At 42.9% G+C, this 27,806-nt stretch overlaps 1 protein-coding gene across 1 annotated transcript; it reads right to left on the reverse strand.

Moving 5' to 3' along the window:
• Positions 1 to 27,758, reverse strand: MAP2K2 (mitogen-activated protein kinase kinase 2). The gene is made up of 11 exons (XM_066635961.1): positions 27,397 to 27,758; positions 22,970 to 23,180; positions 20,722 to 20,868; positions 15,568 to 15,645; positions 14,346 to 14,397; positions 13,202 to 13,326; positions 10,407 to 10,620; positions 8,757 to 8,821; positions 7,253 to 7,314; positions 6,958 to 7,003; positions 1 to 4,211 (listed from the first exon to the last, which is right to left on the reverse strand). Exons 1-11 carry the CDS (start codon positions 27,492 to 27,494, stop codon positions 4,101 to 4,103), a joined length of 1,209 nt encoding a protein of 402 aa, XP_066492058.1. The 5' UTR covers positions 27,495 to 27,758; the 3' UTR covers positions 1 to 4,100.
• Between the last annotated feature and the right edge of the window lie 48 nt (positions 27,759 to 27,806).

A 27,806-nucleotide genomic window follows, 5' to 3' on the forward strand; every position in this document is an offset into this window, starting at 1 on the left:
TTTTTAATGTAAAGTGCCATTTATTTTGTCTCCCCATGATGAAAATATTGAGTTTCTTTAAAAAAAAAATTGCACCATCAAAATACTCAACACATTCTCCTTAAACTCTCCCCCCCCAAAAAAAAACCAAAAGCGCAAAAAAAGCAAGGACCATATTCAAAAACTTTTGAACATCTTACTAAGTATTTTTTAAAATTTAAATAGAGGCAGAGAAACATAAAATACACTCCCTCCCCACACGCACACACCCTGGCAGAGCCTCACTGTTCATGTATGTTCATATTATATCCCCCAAAAGTACAGTAATTAGATCACATGATCCCACTGGTTCATTGACAACTTAACTCAAACACTGAATATTATACATTCAAATCCTCAAGAGTTACCCCATTTGATAGGCAATAGTTGCAGCAGGAAGGGGGCAGGGGAGAGTTAGCTGTTGGAAAACCAGATGGTGCAATGCACAACAGATCCAGTTGCAGTAATGTATTTCAAATGCTAATCTGAGAAAAGGATGCTAGAGCTGTTAGTTCACAAGGCTGCCAGCCCATCCTTACACAAATGAACACTGCCTAGAGATTTGCTAAGGGAATTTGTCCCTATTTTCTTCTGCCCACTAAGAAGTGGCTCAGGAAAAAAATCTCAATATTCCCCAACTGAACTGAGGAAGGGGAGGAAAGAGAACACACATACACACACCCCGAGTAAGCTCAACCCTCTCACTCACTGCTTTATTGATCGTAAGAAAACAGGAATGAGATGGTTGGAGTGCCTTAGAAATCACATCAAATAGAGTAACACCAAGGTTAAAAATAAAGACCTTCAATTTTTATTTAATAAATTCATGGTTAAGCCACTTGTAGTATTTAAAAGAAAAAACACAATCTATTATATTTTATTTTCTTCCAACACCCAGTATATATGAACCACAACCAGCAGCATAAAATGGACGAACAAGAATGGGTGGTCTCTTGGCCCTGTCCTCAATTATTACTTTTTCATATTCTTCCTTGGAAATCTGTCTACCAATACATTTCTTCTAAGCAGCCACACCATACAGGCTTACACAATTCTGCTGGTTACTAATTTCTTTTCAGTCTTTATGAGATGGCAAGCAGAGGGAGACAGGAGCTTGTGGAAATCTAGGACTAAATACAGGGAGGTATGGACATGTTCCCTACTCAAAACAGGTCACTCAATTTAATAGGGCCAAATAAGAGTCCAGGAACAGCTCCATGACTCTTTTTCTAGGTTTTTCATCTGCAACAGCATTACAGCTTTGCAATACAACTAGAGTCAATGTGCCTAGAAAGCTTTGACATTCAAATTATTTCTGGAAAAGAAATTCAATGAGGAAAAAAAGCAGTTTACAGACTCCAAAGCAAAGAAAGAGGTGCTTGAGAGTCCTCAGTGGAAAAATGAATACATTTTTCTTCCTCGTTTGGGGTATCTAAGAGCAGAACTTCAGAAAAGGAATAGCCATAAGGGCCTTCCCAGCAGTCTTCACTCCAAGGTCATGCAGACACTCTGGCCATTTCAAGTCAAAGAGCAATCTTTGCTACCCAGCCTCAATTCTATGGGTAAAGGCTGCTCTATCCCTTATAGGTGGTGCTCCAAGGATTATACTCCTTAGAAAGGCAGAACCTTCTCTTTTGCTATGGCATCCCAAGAATTTTCACAAGTTTCAAGAATGCACAAATGGGGAGGCAGGGAGGTAAAACTCTGGGAGTCATGCTAGAGATACATGCCAAGGAACACCTTGGCACTAAAGGTGGCCAACCTCTCCCCCCCCACACAATCAAATTTGCCTTGTCCTTCAGTTGGATTCTCCTCCTAAGTGGCACATGGTAATGAAGATAGCCAACCATGCATATTTAGGTGCACAGAGACAGACTTTGCTGCTTACTAGTCAAACTAAGCCAGGAGGATAACTCCTTATGCTAAGTGCTTCACTTACACAACCCTGGCTGCAGAGGAATGGAGTCAGGGAATAGAGCCTCATTCTAGCTAGATGAGGACTGGATAGAACGAACAGGACAGCTATCAGTTAGCTAATGCCATTGCTAATGGCAGCTTTCAATGTGACTGAACCGTCAGTCAAATCATTCACAGCTAAGATAAGGCGCATTTGTGTGGTTCACTTTGAGAAGCAAACCTGCATGAGGTTGCTGCATCCAAGGTGCAACCCATCAATGAGATCAAGGGAGAACAAGGCTAGTGACTCAACACCCTAAACAAGCCCTGCTTTGGTCTCTTCCAAAGTTAACTCCATCTGGTTCTGCCACCCAGTCATGGCTTCCTTATTTAATAGGGCTACAGCAACTGATTGAGCATTATTGCCTAACTACCCCTGCCCCATTACTGGAATGCCAGAAGTCCAATATTCAAAGTAGCACAAAGAGCAGTGTGGTAGCAGCATCACAAACTAGAAGACTTCAAAAGGACCCAACTGCTTTTTGGGTACTTTTTAAGAACAGACTGGGGATGGTTTAAATTGGTTCTCACTCCAGTGCAAGTTTCTTCCTACCCAGCTCTTATAAGCTGACTGCTCTGGCACTTAGCAAACCAATGCCAGTCAAGAACATAAATGTTGAGGCCACTGGAGATGAAAGCAGCAGCATTATAAAGACTGAACAGTTCAAAGAATGAGCAGCATGAACTCCAAATTAGGAGTTGGGAGAGCGGCAACAAACGCCAGTCAGCATTAAGGTCAGCCATAAGGGTCCTTGTCCCACGCACACAAATGCAGTACATCCCACCCAAACATAACACCTGCTGCAGAGATTAAGTCTTCTCTAAGCTATGGAGCACAGTAGCTTGAGTGTGACACTGGAGCATCAGGTGCAGCATAAGTGTGTTGCCATTGCATCATGCACTCTAGGGATAAAGAGACAGCAACATCAATGCAAAGAAAAGGGAGAAATAGATACAGATTTTTGAGAATGAGATACTGTCACAAGGGAGAGTTGCTGTGTCCAAGGAATAGTGGATGCTGACCATACCGTTGTACTGGAAAGACAGGGAAGCTGTGACTAGGTGCTTGGTGGCACTGATGCAGAAACCCCAACACTTGCTGCAAGTTCTTTCTCCCTCAAGTGAACTCCCACAAAGGAGTGCTGACTTCCCCACCTGCTGTTTAATAAGTTAGCAGTACATATAATTCCAGAAATGGAGCACTCCAAGACTGATTGTTAAGCAGATAACGACTGGAAGGAGAAGGTTTAAGACCTCACATCTTTGAAGCAGCAGCACACATGCACACACACACACCCCAAATTCAGGGCTAACAACCACTCAGTTTTCATGGTGCAAAGCCCAGAAAAAGAGCCAAAAAGTGGCACTTTCACTGTTGAACACCCCCCCCCCCCCAAGAACACACAAGGCTCAAGTGGAACTGAAGGTAACTTCCTCGTTAAACTAAATGCAAGAACTGAGTCAAGGGGAGAGAGGATGAAAAGGAATTTACTGCTGGCTGCTTGCCCACCAAACAAGAACTTCCTTAATCTTGCAGCACTCCTGCTATCTCCCCCAGGCCAGCTCCAGCAAGCAGCTAGGTCGACATCTCTGCCAACGTAGATGAAACCACCATGCTGTTTGTTATGTAATCTGCCCACCTTTGCCCCCAGCCCCTTCCCAGGGCAAGGTCGCTGTCCATCTGCAGCATCCACTGCATGCTATCCGCAGGGCCACCAAAACACAAGCACATAAAAAGGTGCAGTCAGTTCGCTGACAGTTTCTTCCTTTTTTCTTCCAAAACTGACAATACAATCTACCAAAATGCAGCAGTACTACTGTATGCCTCCCCACACATCTGAAAAGTCAGAAACTCCAGAATGCAAGCCACACTCGGCTGTGGGCAAAGAAATGAAACCCAACAACAAAACAGGAACTTAATGAAGCAAGCCGATTTCTGCTCTTGCTGTCGGATGATTGGGCGGTTTCCAAACTATGGTGCTTTGCTGCTCTGGAGCAAAAAGAGGGGGAGGAGGGGCGGATCAAGAAGGGTGGTTCTTTCTTCTGCTGAAGGGCAGTGAACAACAGCAGAACAAGCAGGTGCACGAAAGAAAAAAAGAAGAAGAACAAGGCAGTTTGCTTGGCGGTCACATGGCAGTGCGGGTGGGAGTGCTCGGCTGGTTCAACCGCAGCGTCTTACAGAGCCAGCCAGCAAAATCCACCTCTTCCACCTCGGAGCGTTTGATAAAGGCGTGATTCTGAAAACAAACAAGAAAGGAGGCGTTAACACAGTTGGTGGTAGGTGGGTTGCCCAAAGTGTGTCTTAAATTTTTCTCACAGGGAATGATGGAATTCTGAAGGCTATTTTAAGGCAAGGAGAAACAGAGATCAAGAATGGAAGGGAGAGACTAGTGCCCCCACCATCTTGAATCCCTCCCCAAAGCCTTCTGCTTTGATTGGGCAGCACTTAGTTGGAAATTCCCAAGTCTTGTTTTGGAACAAAATGGGCTCAAGACTTGTACCATTTAAAAATGGTATATGACACTAGTAGTCTCAGTGAGCCCACTGAAGAAAGACACAGCAATTCAAGACTCTGCTAGAGTGGGCCATGCTGAGCTAGACAGATCAGGTCTGAATCATTAAAGGCAGTTTTGTGAGAGCGATGTTTTTGCTAGAGGGTGACACGTTTATTGCTCAAAAGCAACAAGTCCAAAAGAAAGGGAAGGAAATAGAATTGCATACTGGTCTAACATGTGCTTTAAAGTCTTCAGAAGCAGACTGACTATTCCAAAACTTCCTGCTTCCTTATAAAAAGGATGGTTGCTCTGCTGACCCCTTGCCCCAAAGATCCCCATGCTATTTTTCTGGATGTGTATGGTGTCCAGAAGTTCTCCCATCTCCCAGATTATTAACATCATTTAAAGGAGACCCACCTTGAGATGACAAGTAGCCTTACTGCAGTTGATGCTACTGATAACAGGATGATATAGCCAACACATGGAAAGTCATGCTTAACCAGACAAGAATGAAGTCTCCTCTGTCTCTAAACGAGTACTGCATGAAGATGATGTGCCCAACAAATGTGTACATTTTGCATGGTTGGCTTAAACCCAAGCACTGCTTGACATGGGGGTAAACTTTGTGCAGCTTCCACCACCACTACACCCCTCCCCCCAAAAAACCATGTGGAAGACAGCAATCCACTTCCCTATCCCCTTAATCTGGCTCTTTCCTTTCAACTAGACAGAACAGAACAACCAACTCCCAGTGTGTCCCATGTTTCCTGTTCTGTTGGAAGGGACCATACAAGGAAGGAACCAGATAAGGAGATAGGGAAGCATGATGGGCTGGAGAGAGGTGATTGCAGATTTGGGGTGAAGGGCACCTCAAGTCTCACTTCCTGCAACCCACTGCATCATCTACTACATAGATGGGCCGGTCATGCATTTTGGCTCCTATAGTAGCTGCCCTTCTATCCTCCACCTGGAGGGTCATAACAGATTCAGGTGGGGGCTAGGGAGGTGTTATATTTTGGAGTGCGTGGCCTTCTGGAATATGTCATTTTAAACAGCACTTTATGTTTATAAACCAAACTATTCAGAAAGAAGATTCCACAATCATGTTTTTGAAAAAAAGTGTCTGATGTCGTTGGCCAGGAGTGGGGAAAAAAACCCAAACAGAAAATCCCATCCACAACAGATGGGTTCTACAAGCATTTGTGGTACAAAGTAGCCTCAGCAAGAAATGGTTTCTGCACTGTCAGCATCTGTCTGACCAATCTGTCAGCATTCAGAGCTGTTGGTGGTGCAAGGAGATCAAAATGCACTTATGCTGGGCTGGAGGCAGTTTCCATTCAGGCTGTGGCAGAAAAGGGCTCTGCCACAGATTCAAGATCTTTTTCCTAAACCACAATCTTTGCTATATCCGAAAATATGTAGATACACATAAGCCAGAGTTGGGAGGGGGTGTATTTGCATATAAGCTTGGTAAGGTTGGGGGAAGGGTATATGTGGATGCACAGGAGTACCCTCAGGTTGATCATATGGTCAAGACTCTGCTTTCCCTAAACTTGCTTCCTTCTCCCTCTAATTGAAGTGAAATATTAGGTTTTCATGTTAACTCCATTTGGAGCCAGATACTATGCACACATGAGGCAGTTGCAGCTTTATTGGAAATGCAAGCTACCAGCGAGGCACCAACCCACTGCCAGTTACTATGGGACCACTGCAAACCAAAGCCTGCTAATTGCAGCAGGTATTTCTAGGACACCTACCTAACAAACTAAAATGGATAAAGTGGCTTACAAACAAGGCAGGAATATGGCACATTAACAGCAAAAAATAAAAAATAAAAAAATACAGTAAACTAAAAAGCAGACACTGACACCAAGCCCTTCTTAAAAACAGCATTATGAGAAGGGCTAGGGACCATTCAGTGCAAGGAACCTGCTATGAAATGCAGAATTCAACATCCTGTGAGACTTGGGACTATTGTACACATCACAGAAAGGATTTGCCATAGAGTGTATACTGGAAGCAGTAACAGCTACAGTACCAGCATTGCAAACACTTGCAACACAAACAGATAACTTATGTGTGAAGGGGCCCACAGATTCCTTTTCTGTTGTTAAATTTCTAGCCCATGTGGAACTGAGCACTCTATCTGGACAGTGCCCAATAAAATTTCACAGCCAGGAGGCTGCTGAGCAGAACTCTATAGCTGTTACCTGCACAGCTCCTTGCCTCCTCCCCCACAAGCTCCTCCCCCACAAGCACTGCTAGTGAAACTGAATTACCCAGTATAATCAGAAGCATGCTGCATGATTGATTCATGTTTATTTATTTGATTTATATGTCATTTGGGGCATTAGCTCCTCAAAGCAGCTTTCAACATTAAACATTAATAGTTAATAGAAATTTTAACTACTTTTTTTAGGGAGTGAGACTGTTATTTTAAATTTATTTTAGCAGTGTGTTTACATCCCTGAAACTCTCACCTACTTACCATTAGCATCTTCAGGTCTGCCCGTTCAGCAGGGTTCTTAATCAAGCTGAAAAATTAGAAATTTAATTTTTAAAGATTGGTCAATACCTGCCACTAGCAAAGTTCTACTCTCTCAAACTTGCCACAGTTGGAGCAATACCAGAGCTCGGGCAGGGTCAGGCAGACTGAACTATAAAAGGTTCTCACTAGCAGTTCCAACTTAACCCCATTCACACAGGCCACCCACAAATGGAATCACGTGGCTTGGGAGCAGGCAGCATGGCTTACTCTCCCCATTAAGAAAGAAAGTTCTCACCATTTATTTACAAACTCCTGGAAGTCTTGAGTGAAAACCCCATTCGGCAGCTTAGGAGGCGACTGGAAACACAGGGGAAAAAGCACAGGTAACACACCATGAGGACTTGGTGACTGGGAAGCAGCTTCATTAACAAATACAGCCCTGCAGTCTGATAGGCAAAGGGCAATGAACATCCAAGGTTGCTTAATGGGGAGAAATAAAGGACGAGAGGGCAATGTCATTGTGTAAGCTCAAAGGAGGCAAGGACCTTTGTCAGGTTTTCATCTATAATAATGCCCCAGGAGGGAAACTAGGCAACTGTTCCTTCTGGCACTGCAGAAAATTGTAAATTGTACAGGAACCTTCTCCTATAGACTTCTCCATGTACAATTTCCAATTACTTACCAGAGAGCTGCAAATGTATCTGTATGCATAACATATATCTGTGAGGCTGATAGAATGTTCTGCACCAGTTATCAGATCCAGCTGACTAAGAACTTGATTTTGGTTTTTAAAAAGCTTCTATTCAATATCAGTTGTGAAGAGCCAAGCAATGTAGGAGTAAAGTACAGTTCAGCAGGGCTTCAGCATGCTGGACTGTTTGTTCTGCAGGCCCTGCCTCAGGGTCTATCTACTTTCTTGTAGCCCACAAAATCTTATGTCACCACCACACAGCCTGCCTTCCTAAAAGTGCTCTCCTTGCAGTATATCAAGGATCTTACTCTCGACAATAACTCCCTCTCTCCCCCTTCCCACAATTTAACTTTTTTTTCTATTGACTTCCAAATGTCTGTGCTGCCTTGCTTGCATCTTTATTATCCTTCATTTCACTCTTTGATATTCTGGTATTCTTGCCATCCATAAACTAATTACATCTGTCTTGCTACCACCCAGCACTGGAACTCTATGCTTCCCGGTCACCCTCTGGCTCATTCCACTGGTACACTGAAACACTGCAGAAGAACCCATCTCTTCAGCTTGATATGTAACCAACCTGGCATATCTATCTTTGTCCTTGTACTCCCCCTTCCCTTGCATATCTCACCTTATTTAGACTGTAAGTCTGATTTTTGTTTCAAGTCTTATTCTTGTTTTATGCACAGTACCTTGTTCTGGGCACTTAAAGAATTGTTAACAGGAGGATGGATTTGTCCAGCTATTTGATTGTATGAAATGGGTTTGGCTTAATTTGCAAAATCAATCTCAGTGGTAGTGTTTCATTTCCAATATAAATTTTGAATCAAAAGTATGTTTGGGTTAGGAAAGTGAACAGAAGATACCAGACTTTAGATTGTGGTGTACAATGTGCTGAATATGCTATCCCTGCCATTTCTCCATCTCCCCCGGTTTTTGCAACTTTTCTCCTAAAGGCTAATTAATTGAGAAGTGAGACTTCTCAAATGAGACAAGGTTCAAGATCTTGTGCCGCACAACACACTACTGTGCCCCCTTACAACCGACTACTTGCAAGCTATGAGGCCAAAATTCCACCACAAAGGTCAAATTAATGCAAGTCACATACCTCATTAACAATGTAGTCCAGCAATTCAAAGATGGCCATTGCAGGCCGACTGTCCATCCCATGACCTGTAATGTTAAAGGAGCAAAGACAGGATGAAAAGTTGCACGTGGTACGTACTGAAAAGGATAAGAGGATTATCATGTGAGTTTAGAAATTCAAGCAAAAAAGACTGAAACACTCAGGAATTGTCAATCTTGTGAGGCAATATTATGCCTTCCCCTAAACTAAACTAAACAAAACACAGAGCTAGGAAGGTGTTTGGGCCTCACCTGGAAGGGACAGCACACACTTCTGAAAGCCATGCTGATCAACAAGCACCACTGTCACAACACAGATTACTAGTAATGACTTCAAGTCTTTCAACTTTGAAAGTTAAAAAGGGAGATGTGCTGGGCAGTTGAGGACTAGGAAAATTGGAGACCTCTGTGCAAGGTCATGGGGGTGTGATAGGTGACGTATAACTATTTATGGCCCATCAAGCCAAAGCTGATGCAGTTCACCAAACTTCCCCCTCCCAGTTCATGCAGTCCCAGGCAGTTAGAAAAAAAAAATGTATGAAGCCCTGGTGGGTTGCCATATCTGGTTGAGGAGGCTACATTTGGCATGATGAGCCACAGATGCACAGGTCTCTGCTAGGATAACCTACTGGCAAAAGCAAGAGCAGTTGCTGCTAATTTGCAGGAAAACTCCTATGAAGTATGTGTTCCATGGTCTTCCAGTAAATCATTTCCAATGAGAGGGACACTGGTATCCAAGCCTGCACAGAAGTCATGACTTTGACTTGGAAGTCCTCATATTACTATACATCCAGGCAGAATAGAAGTTGGCTATGGCCATTTAACAGTGAGGAAAAGATGGTCTAATGCTAAGAAACAGGACAGAAGAGAATTAGGGGGAAAATGAGCCTAAGGCTTGCTGAAAAGTAAAATTTTGAGACAAGTTCTTCACAATACTGAACCCAGCCAAAATAACCCAGCACAACTGCACTGCATGAACACTCCCTCAAAGAGCTATAAGTACCAATCAGTAGACTTTAACTCTAGAAAAATTCTGTACAAATTATCTGTGCAGGCCCAGAACACCATGTGTGACTGCAGCAAGACCACAAAGAACTAATGAGCACCACCAATAATTTCAGCTACTCCCTTGTGTGTGTTCTCTGTTCCGGAGATCAACTAAATTTTGAGAAGAATTTTTTTTCTACCTATGTGGCAGCTTCAAGGTTCTCAATCTAATTCCAAACCCAGCTTCATTCTTTACAGCTCCAGTGGTCAAAGGAATGCTAAGAGAACTGCTTGTTTTTTGCCCAAAGTCGGTGAGCAGACTGGAAGAGAGTTCCTGTTAGGAATAAATCCTGTAATCTCATTTTGCCTGCCCGACCAGGCCTCTGCCTCCATTGCCCCAGCACCTTTTAAAATATTTCTCACAGGGACTGTCAATGGTTTGGTCACAACCACCTTACTAACAATATTGTGCAGTATGGTCAGCAGGTATGCAGGAAAATTAATGGTCAGTATGGCACCAAGTACACAGAAACTTTCTTGCTGCTTTGCTGCTTGTTTGTAGCAATCTAGAGAACTAGACCCAGTTGAGCTAAAAGTGACAGGTATCGTTTCACCAGCAACCACATTGCTCTTCCTACAATCTTACTGCTAATAGGACGTCCTGGGGGCCTGGGACGTGGAGAGATGCTGTGGGGCTCCCCTTCTGCCCCATCAACCATGGGACGGCCAAATATCGCTTCCAGTTCCTTGGTGTCTGGTGGTGGGATGGGATACCTTCCAATCGATAGCTCCACCAGAGAGAGGCCCATGCTCCAGATGTCAGACTGGACTGAATAATGAGTCCCTTGTAAACGTTCAGGCTACAGGACAGAGATGTAGGTTAGTTCAGCCTTGAAAATATGCACAAAAGTTACTAGCCCCTTAAACATTTTAGTAGTAGTCTGCTTGCCCTGTGTACCCATTTGGCACACCAAGTGAAAAAATAAGGCATCTAGCTTTTTTCATAACAAAAGCATTGTGATTTAGTATCACAAGAGACTGGGTTGAGAGAATTTGCAAGCCTGGCTTAATGATAGTTAAAGGAACCTATACTGTTGCAATTAAAATTAACCAGGATTAAAGGTTGCAGTCTAATAAAAATATCAACTACTAACATTTCACCCACATCTTTCGTGGGCATTCTTAAATGTGGGCAAAATGTTAGGAGTTGACTTTTTTTTACTAGACCACAGTCTTTAATCCCAGGTAATTTTTTGTGTGATACTGGCTACAAAAGCCTTAGATTGTATATCTAAGGCAGGAGGTCTGGTTCAGTTGGTAGAGCTGCCGACTTGTATGCCTGAAGATCTGAGGCTGCCAGTTCGAAACAACCGGAGGTACCCAAGAACTGATGACATGCTGATATACTGATGAGCTGACCCTAGGTGGCAGAGAGGAGTTGCCGTCAAGTGGAGTGTGGGAGGCAAAGGGCCAGAGAGAGGCCAGACCGGGAAGGAATCTAGCTGGAAGGAGAAGTTCTATGAAAGACTAGAACTATTCAATTGTAAAAATCCCTACGGGGGTTTAGAATAGCCTGCCTATGTAAACCGCCTTGGATTAAAGTCTGAGGATAAATCTAACAACCAAAGAAAGGCAGTATATAAATACCAGTATAAATAAATAAATATATCAAAAGAAACCCAGTTACTGAAGGCAAGTACTGAGAACTGAAAATGTTATTTCAGATGAAAAGTTTTAATTTTATTCCTTAAATTGATAATGAAGCAGCTCTTATTTTAAACTGCCTAAACTGTACCAGGAATACCACTGGGAGAGGGCACTGTTCCTCCTATGCTTCAGTTGCATGTTGATTATGCCTCAGCCATCTCTGGTTACTTCACCATAAGCAATGCTCTTGAATGTATTGCAAAAAAGTAATATTTAAGACCAGACCTTTGAACATGACCATTAAACTTTGCCCTACCTCTGCTGAAGCCTGAAATGGCATGCTACCCCTTAAAATCTTCATCAATTATGCATTATGGAACAGAATATGCAACATTCTGAAGTAAGCTGGTATATGAACAATTGTATAGACCCAGGCTGTCAAGAGAATGAAAAGAGGGAAAGTGGGGTGGTGCAAATGCTCCCTCCCAAGATTTTGTACTCTAGCAGAAAATTAAGCAGGTGTTATGCTGCATCTCGAGACATATTTACTGAAAACACTGTCTCTTTAATCTGCCTAGAGATTTTGGTTGTACTCAAGTTTAGTATAACTCAGATGGTCCCCAATCAGTTGCTGATAATTTAACTTATTGGATAGCCTGATCTGCAGTTCCCAAAGTCCTACTCAGACTTTGGGACCACAGTAAGTATTGGCAGGGATGGGGTGAGGCCCTGAAGATACCACAGTGATCACGCTGCCCCCGGGGAACGTAGATTTTTAAAAACATACTGGAAGGTCACACTGGCCTCCAGGAGGTTCACAGCCTTCTCTGCAGGCCTCCCTGTGGCTCCATATAGCTCTGATCAGAGCCCACTTGGTTTCTGCATGGAAACCAGCAGTGGGCTCCCATCATCAATTGAAGCTATTTGGAGTAGTGGGAAGGCCTGCAGAGGGGGCTGTGAGCCTCTGGACCCTCCCAGAGGTGAGCGCAACCCACCCACCCCCATTAAGTTTTAAAAACCCTTGTTCCTGGTGCTGCCACAATTGCTGCGGCACCATTGGGGCACGCATTTCATGGCCACTCCCCTTAATGGTGAATGGTTCTCTTCCAGTTCTCCTGGTGGGTCATGACCCACCAGTCTGGGAACCACTAGCCTAGATAAAACATCTATTTTCCTTCATCTGCAACAGGTGTTAAAAGGGGGCTCCCAAACCCAGACGGGGCATTCCTAGCCCACAGGATTAAAGAGAAATGCTCGCTAACATGAAAGGAAGATTACTAGAGATCAGACACAGATGTTCAAAATAAGACAAATTTGTTCTTGCATTTCTTAATGGTCATACTTTCTAACATATCAAGATATCACAATTTTTGACCACCTTTCAGAGAAACACTGTAAAAAGCAAAGTCGAGAATCGTGTCAAGATCATCTGGTAACCTAAGATTTCTCCATGCAAGGAGATGGCACCTGCTTATGAATTTAATTCTGTCACTGTGACCACATTGGAAATTCATCATGGTTGAAAAGTAGCATACAAATACTGTTAAATAAAAGCAACAAATTGACCAGCTGTAAGTTTGGCACCAACAATAATAAAAGATACTGGCACAAAACGTACATTGGGCAGTGTTCTGAGTTTAGCAACATTGAGTCATGACTAATTCAACTTAAGATACAACCCACTACATATTACACATGTGTGTCATCATATATTAGTTGTTGTCCTCAAGATGATGAAGAAAAGCCACTCACTCCTGAAGTCAGAATGTTACACAAGAGAACAAAGGGACCTACAGACATATAGGATCGTGTGCCCACAAAGGAATTTGCCATGGAGTCGATGAGCTGACCGCTGACCCCAAAATCGCAGAGTTTAATTTCTCCCCGGGAATTCACCAAAATGTTAGAAGGCTTCACATCTGCAAATGAATTTTAAGACAAGACTGAAGGAATGGAAAATATTGAAAACCAGCAATATAATATGCAATTCAAACAATGGACGTCCCAATGAGGGCACTGCATACTCAGCATTCACTTAGCAAGAGCGGAGTCTGATATTGGCAACAATGGTTGCTCTCCTGAAAATCTTGGGAGCTATTACTGTCGAAAAAATAAAACAAAGAGCAAGTTCCTAGCACACGTGGCTGTCAAAAAGAAAAAAACCTGGAGGGCTGCATCAAATTGAGTCTGAGAAGCAAGAAAGACCTGACCTGCAAAGCAACCAGGCCCTTCTCAGATTGCTTTGGGGACATAGCTTAGGGGTAGAGTATACGTCCTGCATGCAGAAATTGCAGGCATCTCTAGTTAAAGGATTCACAAGTACAGTAGGAGGGCTTACAAGCATCTTCCACAGCAGAAGATCCTGGAGAGCTACTGCCAGTCAGAGTAAATAGTACTGGGAGTACAGAGTAAATAGTAAATAGATTCAGTAGGAGGCGGGTTCATTTGACAACTGCCCCCATAATGCAAAGCACTGGAGCAACCGCAGCTCAACCCCTTCACATCCCCCTCTGGAGGAGAGAAAAGTCTCATTTTATCCAATGCTTAACAGAATAGGGAATTCAGAAGCTCTCTTATGAGCATATGGGCAAGTAGAGTACTGCCAGAACCCCTGGCATGTTCTGCATGCTAGTGCTTGTTCGGTCATTCCAATCGTGCCCATTTACTGCAATGCTCAAGCAGCAATACAAAATTGTCAAATGGGCTACCCTGAAGCACAGTTTGCTCACACTTCTTGCAAATGTTCACCCTCTAGTCTGCAATAGTAGAGTTTGGGTAACATTCCAAATGATTTGCCAAGTCAAACCCTGGAAACAGAATAAAACCAAGTAACTCTACACAAATCCATTGTATCTGCATAATTTGTTCAGATTGCAGAAGCTTGGTTATCTCAGCACAGAACACATACTCTCCCAAAATATAACCTGGCTGCTCTCACCTCTATGCATGATCTGGTGCTTCTCTCGTAAGTAAGCCAACCCTCGCAGAACCTGTATGGGAAAGGGGAGGGAAGGGTAAACCCAGGATTTGGAAAGCAGAACAGGGGAGAGAGGAACAGGCACCTTGGATAAGGAATACAAACTTTTTTGTTGACCAATATAAGGAAGATTGCATAAAGGAGAGGGAGGTTCTTCCACCTCCTCCTCCACAGGCTGACTAGTTTCCTTCCCCCATACTGGCTAGGCCAGAAATAACTGATCCCAATTATATTTCTATTCAAACTCCCACTACTTCTCTGTCATCTTAATACTTGCCAAGTGAGGTTCTGTTCCTCTTGATTTCTTCCACCCTGCTTTGTTTCTACTTCCATTCTGTCTAGTCCAAAAAGTGGCTGCATATTGTGACAACACAGTTACGCCAAGACAGGATTTCCTCCCCACTCTGGGTCCCTATGATACCCTCCCAAGCACTTGTCCTGCTTACTCCCAGACAAAGGTGCAGTAGTGAGCTCTGCAGAGTTTAATTCTTCCAAAGTCCATTAAATTTACAGAGTAAAAAAACATTCTCATCAATAGAGAGACTAAGGCCCAAATCCTAACCTGCTTTCCAGCTCTGACACAGTTGTGCCAATGGGGTGTGTGCTACATCCTGCTGTTGGGGGGCAGTCACAGCGGCCTCCTCAATGTAAGAGAATGTTTGTTCCCATATCTTAGAGTTACATTGCCCTTACCTTGGTGCTGGAAAGTTGGTTAGGATAGCGCCCTAAGTTTTGCTTCCTGTTAAAGGAGAAGTGAACTTGCAAGATGTGCGTTCACATTTCAGTTTGACAGCCTGCTCTGGCCAAAGGTTCAAGGTAGGGAACAGCAGTTAACCAACCAGATGGGTCTTTGGCCTGAACAGATTTAAGCCTATTACTGATCCTTTTTATCACAGACAAGGGTTCTGGCATTTGCCTCTTCTTCCCTTGTCAGTCACCATTCCCATTTTACTCTAACTGAGCCTATGGCTGAGCTGCAGTTTGTACACAGGCCCAAGTACAATTCCCACCAGCTCTTACAATTAGTGCCAAGAGAAGCAACAGGTGGAATGGCAAGAGAGGCAAAGTATCAAGAAACTCAATATCAAGAAGCCTACAGAAGGATTTAAGTGAGGTAAGACTACTTCTGGAAGGTCAGACTTTTCTTCATTAAGTTTTTAAAGGAAGGTGGTGGCATACTCACTGCTATGCTCACTTTCCCCAAGATTTCTTCTGGGATTCTCTTGGCTTCTTTCAAAACCTGATCTAGGGAGCCTCCATCCTAAATTCAGAGGAAAGAGATTAGCTGACAGAAAGAGGAAACTGCTGGTTGCAATGGTCAGTCATAGGTCACACAACTCTGCATGTAGTAGGATACAGTACTAATTTCACCACCACCCAAGGCCATGTATGTTTCCCTCCCTGCTTTCTCTCTTTGAATTGTATGTAAAAGTTAATCTGGAAGACCAGAAATGTTTGCTTTCTCAGGGTTGCTCCCTCCTTGACACCTATACATTCACAATGCAACCTTTCCATAAGGCTCAAAGCATATTATAAAAAAACAATGTATGCACTGAAATCCCATGGCCTGAAAAAAACCAACTCCAATCACCTTAAAGCAGGGGTGTCCAAAGTTTTTGGCAGGAGGGCCACATCATCTCTCTGACACGGTGTCAGGGGCTGAATTCATTTACATTTCAAATTTGAATAAATTTACATAAATGAATATTTTAAAGATGAACCTATATGAATGAATGAAGGTCTTGCAATAGCTCAAGGCCTATAAAAGGCCTTGCACAAAGCAAGGCTGGCCTTTCCTTTGCTGCTGCTACTGCATCACAGATGTGAAACAACAAGCAGTGGAGGGAGCTCTCATCCCACAGCTCACTTGAGAGGCCAAACAGTTGCCCTCACGGAGAGCAGTTGCAACAGGCCAGCATGGGCTCCAACAAATCTCCGGAGGGCCACAGGCTCATTGGAGACTAGGGGCTCCCTGAGGGCCGCATAGAGGCCTTGAGGGCTGCAAGTGGCCCCAGGGCCGGGGTTTGGGCACCCCTGCCTTACAGCAACCTGAATAGTGGTCTTGCAAACCTTAAGGTAAATGCTCTGGTTTGCATGGTAAATGTGTCTACAGGGAGAGATAAGTGCTCCAAGAATGCCCCTGCTGTCACTCTGATATGAGGTCAGAACAATGGAGACTATATTCTTGGTTTATCAAAAGAGAGGAGGTGGACTCTTAAATTATAAGACACTAGCTAAGTCAATGCACACCACCTAGTCTGCCCCTGAACATCTGTCATTTGTTACGATAAGTCAGTGATTTTCCACCAATGGGGCATGGCACATTGGTGTACCCCAGAACGGTCTGCTGGTGTACTGTGGGAGTTTGGGGGAGGATCATTTATTAGTAGGGCCATTGGGGGATGTGATCCCCCCACTAGCAATGCAGTGTGCCTCATCAATAGTTAAAAAAAAATGGCATGCCTTGACAATTTTAGCACCTTGTCAGTGTACAATGAGATGAAAAAGACTGAAAAACCTTGCTATAAATCTTCCTATGCAAACTGATTCACAATAATTACTGTGCTCATATGCATAAACATTCTATGTGGAGGGTCACTACAATTTCCATTCTGCATGTGAGGAAAAAGTCAAGAGTTTAGAGCCTGGCCTGGAACAACATGTGACCCATACACACCCTCAGGTGAAAGCCGAACGTCCTACCCACCAGACAGCAGCAGCATGGTTACTAGTTGACCCTTTTGGTTTAAGTAGAATGTTCTCTCTGTGATTAGGAGACTTGCTAGGATGAAGTTGGTGTAATGTGCAAACATTACTGGAACATGTTCCAATTATTTTTCAAACTTGAATAGAACTCACTTGGCTTGTCAAAAGATGACTGAAGTCACCAGATGGCAGTATCCCCCTGTTCTATGGAAAAAAAATAAAGCAAGCCAAGGGAGTGGGGAAGAGAGACATTCCCTTCATTGCCAGAACCTGCAAGATAAATGCTTGTCTTGCAGTACAATCTGTTCACAGACAAGTCTGTGGCATTTCTCAAGATCCACTTTCTCCTGTATGAGCATTTGCTGAAATAATCAGCCAAGGTCCTTTTGCTTCAAAAGGTTATATAGGCAATTACCATGGACAGGGTCTTTTTTGCTGTGGTATCCTGACTGCAGAACATCTTTGCCAAACCCATTCCTTGGGTCCAACTTAGGATTCTTTTAGATATGCAAAAGCCGTTTTCCTTTCTCGTTTTTATTGAGACATGACTACAGCACTTTTTATTGTCATTTCGCATGCTGCTAGTCATGAGGTTGAAGCTGCATTGTCCAATTTAGCAGCTTTTATTATTTTGTCAGTTTGTTGCACTATGCTTAAGCCATCATGATGATCATTGTGACCAAAGGTTAATGTATAAATCTTTTAAGTAAAATACACCCAGAGCTGTTTAGAACCCCAAAAATGCAGTTCTACGTTGTCCACGTCTATTCTCCCGAGGTTGGAGACATTAAAAGGCAGTTCTCAAACCCACCACAATGAAGTGATGAGTTACATAAGAACATAAGAACAGCCCCACTGGATCAGGCCATAGGCCCATCTAGTCCAGCTTCCTGTATCTCACAGCGGCCCACCAAAGGCCCTAGGGAGCACACCAGATAACAAGAGACCTCATCCTGGTGCCCTCCCCTACATCTGGCATTCTGACTTAACCCATTTCTAAAATCAGGAGGTTGGGCATACACATCATGGCTTGTACCCCATAATGGATTTTTCCTCCAGAAACCCGTCCAATCCCCTTTTAAAGGCGTCTAGGCTAGACGCCAGCACCACATCCTGTGGCAAGGAGTTCCACAGACCGACCACACGCTGAGTAAAGAAATATTTTCTTTTGTCTGTCCTAACCAGCCCAACACTCAATTTTAGTGGATGTCCCCTGGTTCTGGTATTATGTGAGAGTGTAAAGAGCATCTCCCTATCCACTCTGTCCATTCCCTGCATAATTTTGTATGTCTCAATCATGTCCCCCCTCAAGCGTCTCTTTTCTAGGCTGAAGAGGCCCAAACGCCGTAGCCTTTCCTCATAAGGAAGGTGCCCCAGCCCCGTAATCATCTTGAATGGAGTTCAATTACTCCATTCAATGTACCCACAGTTCAATGGTAGGTAGCAAGTGCCCCCATCCCAATTTCTTAGGAGTTGTTTTGGCACATAGCCACTTCTGAATCTCATAGTTGAGTAAATTCTTGCTCATTTTACTTCTACAATATTAATTCTGCTTTTCAGCAAATATTTTCAAAGCCAAGCACAATTCAAAAATGACAGCACAACTAAAATAAAGATACAATCCATATATAAACAGTAAAAAAAATCCAACACACAAAAACAGAACATGTGTTTATGTATTTTATGTTGCTGGTTAACTCCCAAAATCAGGATGAATAAAGATTTACAACTGTCTAGGGATCTTCATGGGGTGGGGTGGGGGAGTCAAATGGACAGTCTTCCAACGAGCAGCCCAAAATTCTAGAGTGGCAAGAGATAAGGTCCTGCTTCACAGTCCAAGAAAGAACCAGAACCTGTGGCTTTTTTGGCCAGAGAGGATCATATGGGAGCAGGTGCTCCCTAAGTATCAGATCATTAAAGCTCTGAAGGTCAAAGTCAGCAGCGTGAATATGATGCAACAAACACATTTGTAGAAAGTCTGGTTGTTTTAAAGAAAAGCAGGATATAAGCATCACCAGTGTTATAATATGACTGTCAATTTGCACCTGACATCAGTTAGTAGCAGTCTTCAGTTGGTTTTGTTTCTAAACCTTTTAACATACAAAGATCCATTAATTAATTTAGGATGCAATCCTAACCAACTTTCCAGAACTAAGGTAAGGGCAATGCAACTCCAAGGTAAGGGAACAAACATTCCCTTACCTTGAGGAGGCATTCGTGACTGCCCCCCAACTGCAGGAAGCAACACATGCCCCACTGGCACAGCTACGCCAGTGCTAGGAAGTTGGTTAGGATTGCATCCTAAATCTCATTAATTCTATGCCATTGTAAAAACACTTGAGGAACTGGACCAACATGTACTTGTCAAAATGCAGACCACCAATGCCAAAAGTAGTCAGCTAACATTATATTTGTAGGTGTGGAAAGGAGAAGGTACGAGGGGGAAGTTAAGCGTGTGTTACAGCAATATATTCAAGAATTCTGAGAAAGGAAGAGAGATTGTTTGATAGAATGAGAAAAGCCACCATATTGTAGACATGGATAATAGCCACGACTGGAAAAATAATTTGCATTTATTCATCCACAACACTTATTGTTACTATTTGAGATCTGGAGGCATTGTGACTTTCATTGGTGTGTCCTAAAACACACACTGATGCTGCCACTTGGCACAGCAACAGCATGGCAGAAGACACAAAGGCACAATGAAGAAGGATTAGTGAGTTATAGATTAGCCTCAAATGAGCAGGAGGGTCAGAAAAGTTAAATTACACAGGCCTACAAAATTGAGGGTCAGAAAAGTTTTTCCCAAACTTTATGGTGGTTTGATATATATTTGGGGTGCAGATTCCAAAAATGGCATCTGTTTTGCCCTGTCACATCTAGTTTTGGACATATAATATAGCCTGATTAGTGAATGGTTCAAGCAGCTTCCTCATGAGAAAGTCATGGTGTAGACTTCCTCATAAAGGAAGCTGCTTGAACCATTCACTAAAGAGGCTATGCCGTGTCCCCAAAACGAGATGTGATAGGGCAAAATGGATGCCATTTTTTGAATCAGCACCCCAAATATACCCAGGAATTTGTGAAATGTTTAAGGAAGCAAAATGTGTGTTGGCCTGTGTTATCAGGGAAGAAAAAGGGAAAGTATTAAAAAGCAGACAGTCATCAACTGCAAAAGCAAACAGAAGAAACACAATGTTTGGATTAACACTAGCGTAACTAGAAAGGCAAGGGGGGAAATACCCCAGGGTACCACACCTGCAGGGGCGCTGCTGCCTTTCTCATCCCCCTGCTTCCTTCAAAGGGCCAGAGGAGGCCACAGACTTCTGAAGGCCTCTGGAGGGCCTTTTAATTGCACTTCCATTTTCCACATGAAAACCAGAAATGACATTTAAGGCATTCTGGAGGCCATGTGCAGCCTCCTCCACCCTCAGAAGGTCCCCAATGGGGGTGATGGTATTATGCGGTCCTTGCTCAGGTGGCAGGATCACCACTGCGGATTCATTCAAGAGCAAAATGCTGTTTTTATACCCCCAAAGTGTGGATTGCCTATAATCAAAGCTTCATGTCCTTGGCACCAAATATCTCTGTCCTGATTTGGAAAGGGGAGGGATGAACATTTTCTCACCATGTGCTCCATGCAAATGCTGATCTCCCCATCACTATAAAAAGCGCCATAGAAACCCACGATGTATGGAGAGTTGCACTCATGAAGCACCTGCAGTTCACGAATGATCTGGTTTCTTATGGCAGGTTTGATCTCCAAGTGAATGAGCTGCAAAGAGGTAAGAAGAGAAAAATCAAGGAATGACAGATATGCAAAGCAAGAATTTTTTTCACTATTGCCTCCCAAGGACACAGCACAGAAACTGTGGAACATCTACTGCCAGCCACATATCACCACTGTTTGAAAACTCTGGGACAAAGGATTTATAGCAAAGTGGTATCTTGGCTGCACCAAATCAAACAGGATATGACATAATTTAGAGATATAACCTGCAAAATAACTGGCTAAAAGAAGAATTTTACAGCTGCAAAAGGGGGCATTATTTAGCAGTTTTCAAACTAGCCAAGACTTCCACATGGCTGAAATGGTGACAGTCAGGCTACGCTCTTGGTTACATTTGCTAGACTTGGCTCTTTCAGTTTGAACTAGGAGGTGGGTGGGTCTGTTTCACACACTACAGATTCTGCAATTTGAAATTTAGTGGCATTCCAAAATGTTGTTGCTGACCATGTTGTTTCCTTTTTTTTGGTCTTAAATTGTGTTCAAATGTTGCTTGTCTTTTATCGCCTTCAATTTTGTAACATTAGACTTTGACTTTTAGCCTCAAAGAAGTTTATAAGGCAATGCTACCAAGTTGAATATCTAGCTCTATACTTGATACTAATCCTGATTCCAGGCAAGTATCTGAGATAGCGTCACAGCAAGAGGAGGAGGAGAAGATGCACACGAATAGAGCAGGCAATGAGCAACCATTCCTTGAACAACTGCAAGGTCAGGTTAAGCAACCAAACAAAGAAAACTCAGAATATCACCCATTAGGGACATTTCAAAGAAAAGACTGACATCTGGCAAATATCAGGGACACTTCACATCTAGAAACAAAATGTTATAAAGAAAAGCAGAGTAAACAATTCAACTCAAAGGGCTTTTCCATCTGCCTTTACAGGAGAAAGGGGGAAAAGATTTATCTTGCCAACTTATGGGAAGAAAATGGGAAAAGCCCCTTCTCTCTCCAGCATTAGAAGACAAGGTAGGTGCAGAAAAGAGGCAGGATGGTGCCAAGTCACTGCCAAGGCTGCTTACTCTCACTTTGTTCACTGCCACCATGACATATTTGGGATGTTGGAATTATACATTTGGTATATGTATATGTACATAATGTACATACATTATGTACATACATTATCCATATGTACATTATGTACAAATGCATATTTGGGATGTTGCAAATGTCATTTGTACATACAACCACCGTAACCCAGACATTCATGTAGTATGCCAGCATAAAGAATACTCTGCCTCAGGGTGTATATGGTGTATGCATAATTATGAAAATCCTTTGCTCAGGTGCTTTTATTACATGCAAGGAAAGATCAATGCTGGTGATTGATTGCAACTTTTACGTTATAGCACCACTGTGGCAGAAGCCTACCTAAACCCTTCCTTCTAAATGACTAACAGAGGCACTGATCATGAAGTCCCTACCAGTTCTACAATTATGGAATCAAGTCAGCTTGCAAGTAACATAGTGAAAACAGAAGAAAAACAGTTGCAACTGCTATGTGCTCAACATAGTCAGCAAATACACCTGAGCTTTCTGTATACAATCTTGTATATGCTGTGAAGGATGCAGCAAGATAGTAATTAAATGACAAAAACTGCATAGCAGCATAAATTAAACAGGTTTTACTCCACAGTAGGTCAAGAAAAATTCCAAGTTTGCCCAGTCCTCCATGCAGCTAAACATTCAATCACGTCACCCAGAAAGACTAGCACTTTTTACATAGAGAGGTAAAGATCTCAAATGTTGACTTGGCTGTTTAGGAACTGAAATATCTTCTCTATCCTAATTATCTCTCTAACACTAAAAGAAAATTTAAATATCCAATTCCTGAACAACAAATTCTAGATTCGCTATAATAGCAAAATGTGGCAAAATGACACTGATCCTTTGTAATTGTCTGTTGAAGAGAATGTGGCCGACAAAAGATTAACAGAAATCAATAATACTTAAGGTGCAACAGATCTTTGCTATATTAAATGACAAACTTCAGTGGTTTACTGTTGTAGCACTTATCATTTCTTGGCATCCCTTGCTCATTACAGATGCCCCAGAGCATTCATCCTTTCTTCCCTTCCCCTGCCTCACCTTTCGTGCCATGATTAGCCCTGAGGGTTTGTGCTGTACTTTGGTGACCACCCCGCCATTCCCAGCTCCCAGCTCCGAAATCCTTTCAAAATCATCATCTTTCAGTTCTCCAACTTTGGCCTTTTGAGTGAGAAAAGCCTCCAACCGTTTCTTCTGCTGCTCATCCAGCTCCAATTCTTCCAGTTTTTTCTGGAGGTCAACAAGATGCGCTCTGAAGAAAAACAGGGTAAAGAAGGTAAAGGTAAAACAGGGTAAAGAATCTTAGCATTAGGCTTGCTAAGATTCCTACACTGTCCCTCCTGCAAAGCTTGAAGTATGGCTATTTGTTAGCTACAAGTTAAGCCAGCACAGTCTGCAAACAAATTCCTTAAAGAAACTACCCTGGTCTCCCATGTCTCTCCAACTCCTCGAACTGGTGCCTAAAGAGTAAGCATGCTCTCCATTCTGTACAAAGTTGGCTCTTAGAAAACTGAAACATCTTCCATCTCTGGATCAGATACAACCGGCCTACTTAATAACTCTCATTCCTGTAGGGGCTCTTCAGTAAGGAGTTCTGTGGAATATTTGTGAGCTATCTTGACATAGGCAGACAACTTGCAACTTCTCCCCATAGTTCTGTGAAGGACAGAAATGTATCTTTGGATTCCCTCTGTGGTACTTTTAAGGGCACATTCAGATGCCCCCAGAGGAGGAGCTCTTACATCCAGATCTATTTCTTTCTTCCAAAGAAGCTGCCTTTAACACTACTAAACCTATTTTTTTCTGACATCCTTGTTCAGCTTTTAGTCCCAGCTCCCCAGAGCGGAATCTTCCAAAGGAAAGTTGGGATATAATTTTTTTTAATATATCTGGTTCCTTCAAAACCCTTCTCACCCTCAAATTATTCAAAGTGCATAAGCCCTTTGCCAAAGCTATCTTCTGAAACTCAAACTTCCCAACCTCAATATCCAAATAATTTCCTTTGACTCATCCATCTTTGACTTCCTTCACGTCATTTCTGGCCTATCCAGATTTAGTTAACATGCAACCCTCCTCTAACCAGTCCCCTGCAACTTCACACATAATTACCCTCCCTCCCAGTCTGCTTCCAGTGCAGACCCTGCCCTTCCTCACCCCATAGATGCACAGAGTCTAGCCTCCCCCAAGGTGTTATCCTTCTCGCACACCCAATCTAGCCCAATATATGCCTTCCTTTGAACATATTTCTACATATCGTTTCTGGATATAGCCTCAATAGCTCTTATTTTGAAATTAAGCACTGGGGAAAATACCAATAGAAGAACAGTGAGGTAAACATATAACCCCTTTTACATGGGCTGTAAATTGTGACGAACAGGGTTTTTTCTGTTGTAGCACCCATTCTGTGGAACTCTGTTAGATTCCACCAGGTTTTTAAAACATTTCATAATTCCTATTAAAACCAGTAGGACACGCTTCTGAAAAAAGACAGAACTATGCTTTAAAGAAAAACCTTTAATGATATCATATTTTGACTTTGCTGTTAGTTTTGTTGTTGCTGTCTTGTTTTTATTGGTACCGTATTTTTTAAATACTATATCTTTATATTGCAAATTGCCCTGGGAGCCCTTTTTATGTGCTTCCCACACACTGCCCCACTATCAATTATCTTTCTCTGCTTTTTCCTTAATACTCAACACCCCACCACCCTCTTAGTTTCTCTTACACTCTCAGCCTTTATCACAGTCATTTTCAACCACTGTGCCGTGGCACACTGGTGTGCCATGAGTGGTCCGTGGGTGTGCTACGGGAATTTGGGGAAGGGTCATTTATTAGTAGGGCCATTGGGGGATGTGAGCCCTCCACCAGCATCATGGTGTGCCTTGTCAATTATCAAAAAACTGATGGCGTGCCTTGACAAGTTTAGTGCCTTGTCAGTGTACTGTGAGATGAAAAAGGTTGAAAATCACTGCTTTATCAGTACAGAACACTGGTACTTAGAGAGTGTTTCAATAGGAAAACAAAGTTCAAATTCCTTTCCATTTAACTTAAAATAACCCTGTGATGGTTACTTTAGACATTTCTATCCATCTTTCTATCATAAAATGATGCCCTCTGGCTGAGAGAACAAACAGGAGAGAGCAAAGAGGAAGACTATCTTGAGCTCCTTAGAAAAAGGCAGGGATAAAAAATGTTTATTAACCCATCCTTCACCACACATCACCTCTTTTAACCTAATCTACCGCACATGGTTGTTGGAAGAATAAAATGGGGGGAAAAAACTACATATGCTGCGCTGCACTGCACTCCTTGAAGAAAGGGCAGTATAAAAATTAAAGTATTACATTTATTACAATATTAAGATTAGTACAAATATTAAAACACATATGCATTCCTTCAAACATATCCACAACATCCCAATTCCTTCAAGCATTCCTATTATGCTTCTCTCCTTCTTCCACACATCATTATTATGATATTTATATGATGTTTTTCAATACAATTCACAAAGTTTACAGAGCTAAATAAATGGTTCCCTGTCTCAAAAGGGCTCACAATCAGAAAAGGACCACTAGAAAAAAAACACTATGCTGGAGTGAATAGGAACAGTTGCTCTCACTCCATCACTTTGCCTCTGCTCACTTTAAAACTATTCAAACTCAATTTATTATTTGTGATATTAAATATGGCACACAAACAATACAAACTGTGATGCTGATGTTAATGGTAACAAACTGCGTTCTTTAAACACTGTTCCTCCCTCAGCCCTATACACATTTCATCCATTCCCTTCCAAAGGCGCTCTTTCATGCTGTCATATGTTAATCCCCTTTCAAGCATCTCATTCCTTCCATGTCACACCTCACTTTTCCACATTCTTCCCCATTGCATCCCTTGTTCTTTCTCACTCTCATATCATCTACCATCTACATAATCTTCCATCATCCAAATCTATTGTCAAGACAATAACAATGCTACCAAAATACATGATTATCCCCTATCTGGGCAAAAGAGGCACCTACTAAGAGTTGCTTAGTAGGGGAGACAGCATCCAATCACCCCAGCACCTTTTCTAGGGGCTCTTTGCTGGTGGTTCTGTCTTAAGACTGAGTCGTCTGAGAGAGGAAAAAATCTTCACATTCCTTTTTCTGTGTAAATTGCTTTATGGACTTTTTTGTTGAAAAGCAACATATAATAATGTATCCCAACAATATACAAATATTCATAGTTTCTGCCACTTTTTTGTTGAAAAGCAATATATAAAAATGTATTCTAACAATATACTATACACATCGTATACAGTAGTTTCTTAAACTGTGGATTGGGACCTACTAGGTGGGTCTTGTGCCATTTCAGGTGGGTCCCCATTCACTTCAATATTTTATTTTTAATATAATAGACTTGATGCTACCCTGGTAAGTGACTGCATTTTGGGAAATGTTACGGAACTGTACTTTTAACAAGCTACTATATATATTCTTTTAACAAGGGTAGTAAATGGGACTTACTCCTGGGTAAGTGTGGGCAGGACTGCAGCCTAGGATTGTTAAAAATTTTCCTGCCTTATGATGTCACTTCCTGTCATGACATCACTTCCGGTGGGCCCTGACAGATACTCATTCTAAAAAGTGCATCCTGGTGCTAAAGGCGTAAAAACCACCTAGTGGGTCCCAATCCACCGTTTGAGAAACACTGCAATATACTATATTCATATATACAATATACTATGTTCATAGTTTTGTATACAATACACCATATTGTATACTCATATGCAATATACCATATTGCAGTGGTTCTTACACATATAGCACTGGGACTCATTTTTTAGATTGAGAATCTGTCAGGACCCACCAGAAGTGATGTCATGACCAGAAGTGACATCATCAAGCAGGAAAAATGTTAACAATCCTAGGATGCAATCCTACCCACACTTACCCAGGAGTAAGTTCCATTTACTATCATTAAGAGAATATACATAGTAGCTTGTTAAAGTACAGGACTCTAACATTTCCCAAAATGCAGTCACTTACCAGGGTAGCATCAAGTCTAATATATTAAAAATAAGATATTGAAATGAATGGGGACCCTTGTGAAATTGGCTCATGACCCACCTGGTGGGTCCCAACCCACAGTTTGAGAAATACTCATATGCAATATACTATATTCATAGTTTCTACCAATTTTGTGGAAAAACAGTATGTAAACATGAATACTATATACATACTACGTATATGTATGCCTACTACATACATAAGAGCACACTACATGCTTCACAGAAAATTCCCATTTTCTACCACTGTAAGAGAAATGGCAGGAAGACGTCCTCTGAACACACCCTCTGGGGAGCCCCTCAGCGCCCCTCCTCCAACTTGCACACAGGGGTCTTCCTCCCCTTTAAAGGCACAGAACCCCCTCCCCACCCGAGCTCCTCCCCCTGAGCCTCCCGGCCGCTCCCTGCCCCCACTCACTCGGAGCCGTCGCCCTCCCCCCCGGTGGGGCTGGGTCCCTCGGCGATGGTGGGGGTGATGTTGAGCGCCGGAGGCACGAGCTTGCGCTTGGCCGGCATGACGGCGGCGGCGCTCGCCTCTCCTTCCGCCCGCTCGCCCGGGCTGGCTGCGCTCCGCCTAGCGAGGGCCCCGACCGAGCAGCACCGGCGCCGTCGTCCTCATCGCCCGGCTCGACGCGCTACGCGAGGCCGAGGCTGCCAGCGAGGCCTGAGTTCCCAGTCCAGCCCTGAGGGGGGAACGCGAAGACGCCAGGGCGGGGGGAGGGGGAGACGGAGAAAAGGGGGGGAATGTGGTCGGCGCGGACGCGCGAGCCCTCTCGCTATTGGCCTGTACTCCGGCGCGCGCCAGCCCTCTCGCGATTGGTTGGCCGG

Source organism: Tiliqua scincoides, chromosome 8 (genome assembly GCF_035046505.1).
Source record: "Tiliqua scincoides isolate rTilSci1 chromosome 8, rTilSci1.hap2, whole genome shotgun sequence".
NCBI lineage: Eukaryota > Metazoa > Chordata > Lepidosauria > Squamata > Scincidae > Tiliqua > Tiliqua scincoides.

Bases quoted from the DNA above. Each gene is read 5' to 3' on its own strand.
- MAP2K2 (XM_066635961.1), bottom strand. From the start codon at position 27,494: ATGCCGGCCAAGCGCAAGCTCGTGCCTCCGGCGCTCAACATCACCCCC. The intron at 23,181-27,396 runs GTGAGTGGGGGC...GTTTTTCTTCAG, and splicing joins GGGGAGGGCGACGGCTCCGA to AGCGCATCTTGTTGACCTCC. The intron at 20,869-22,969 runs GTGAGGCAGGGG...ACCTCTTTGCAG, and splicing joins GGCTAATCATGGCACGAAAG to CTCATTCACTTGGAGATCAA.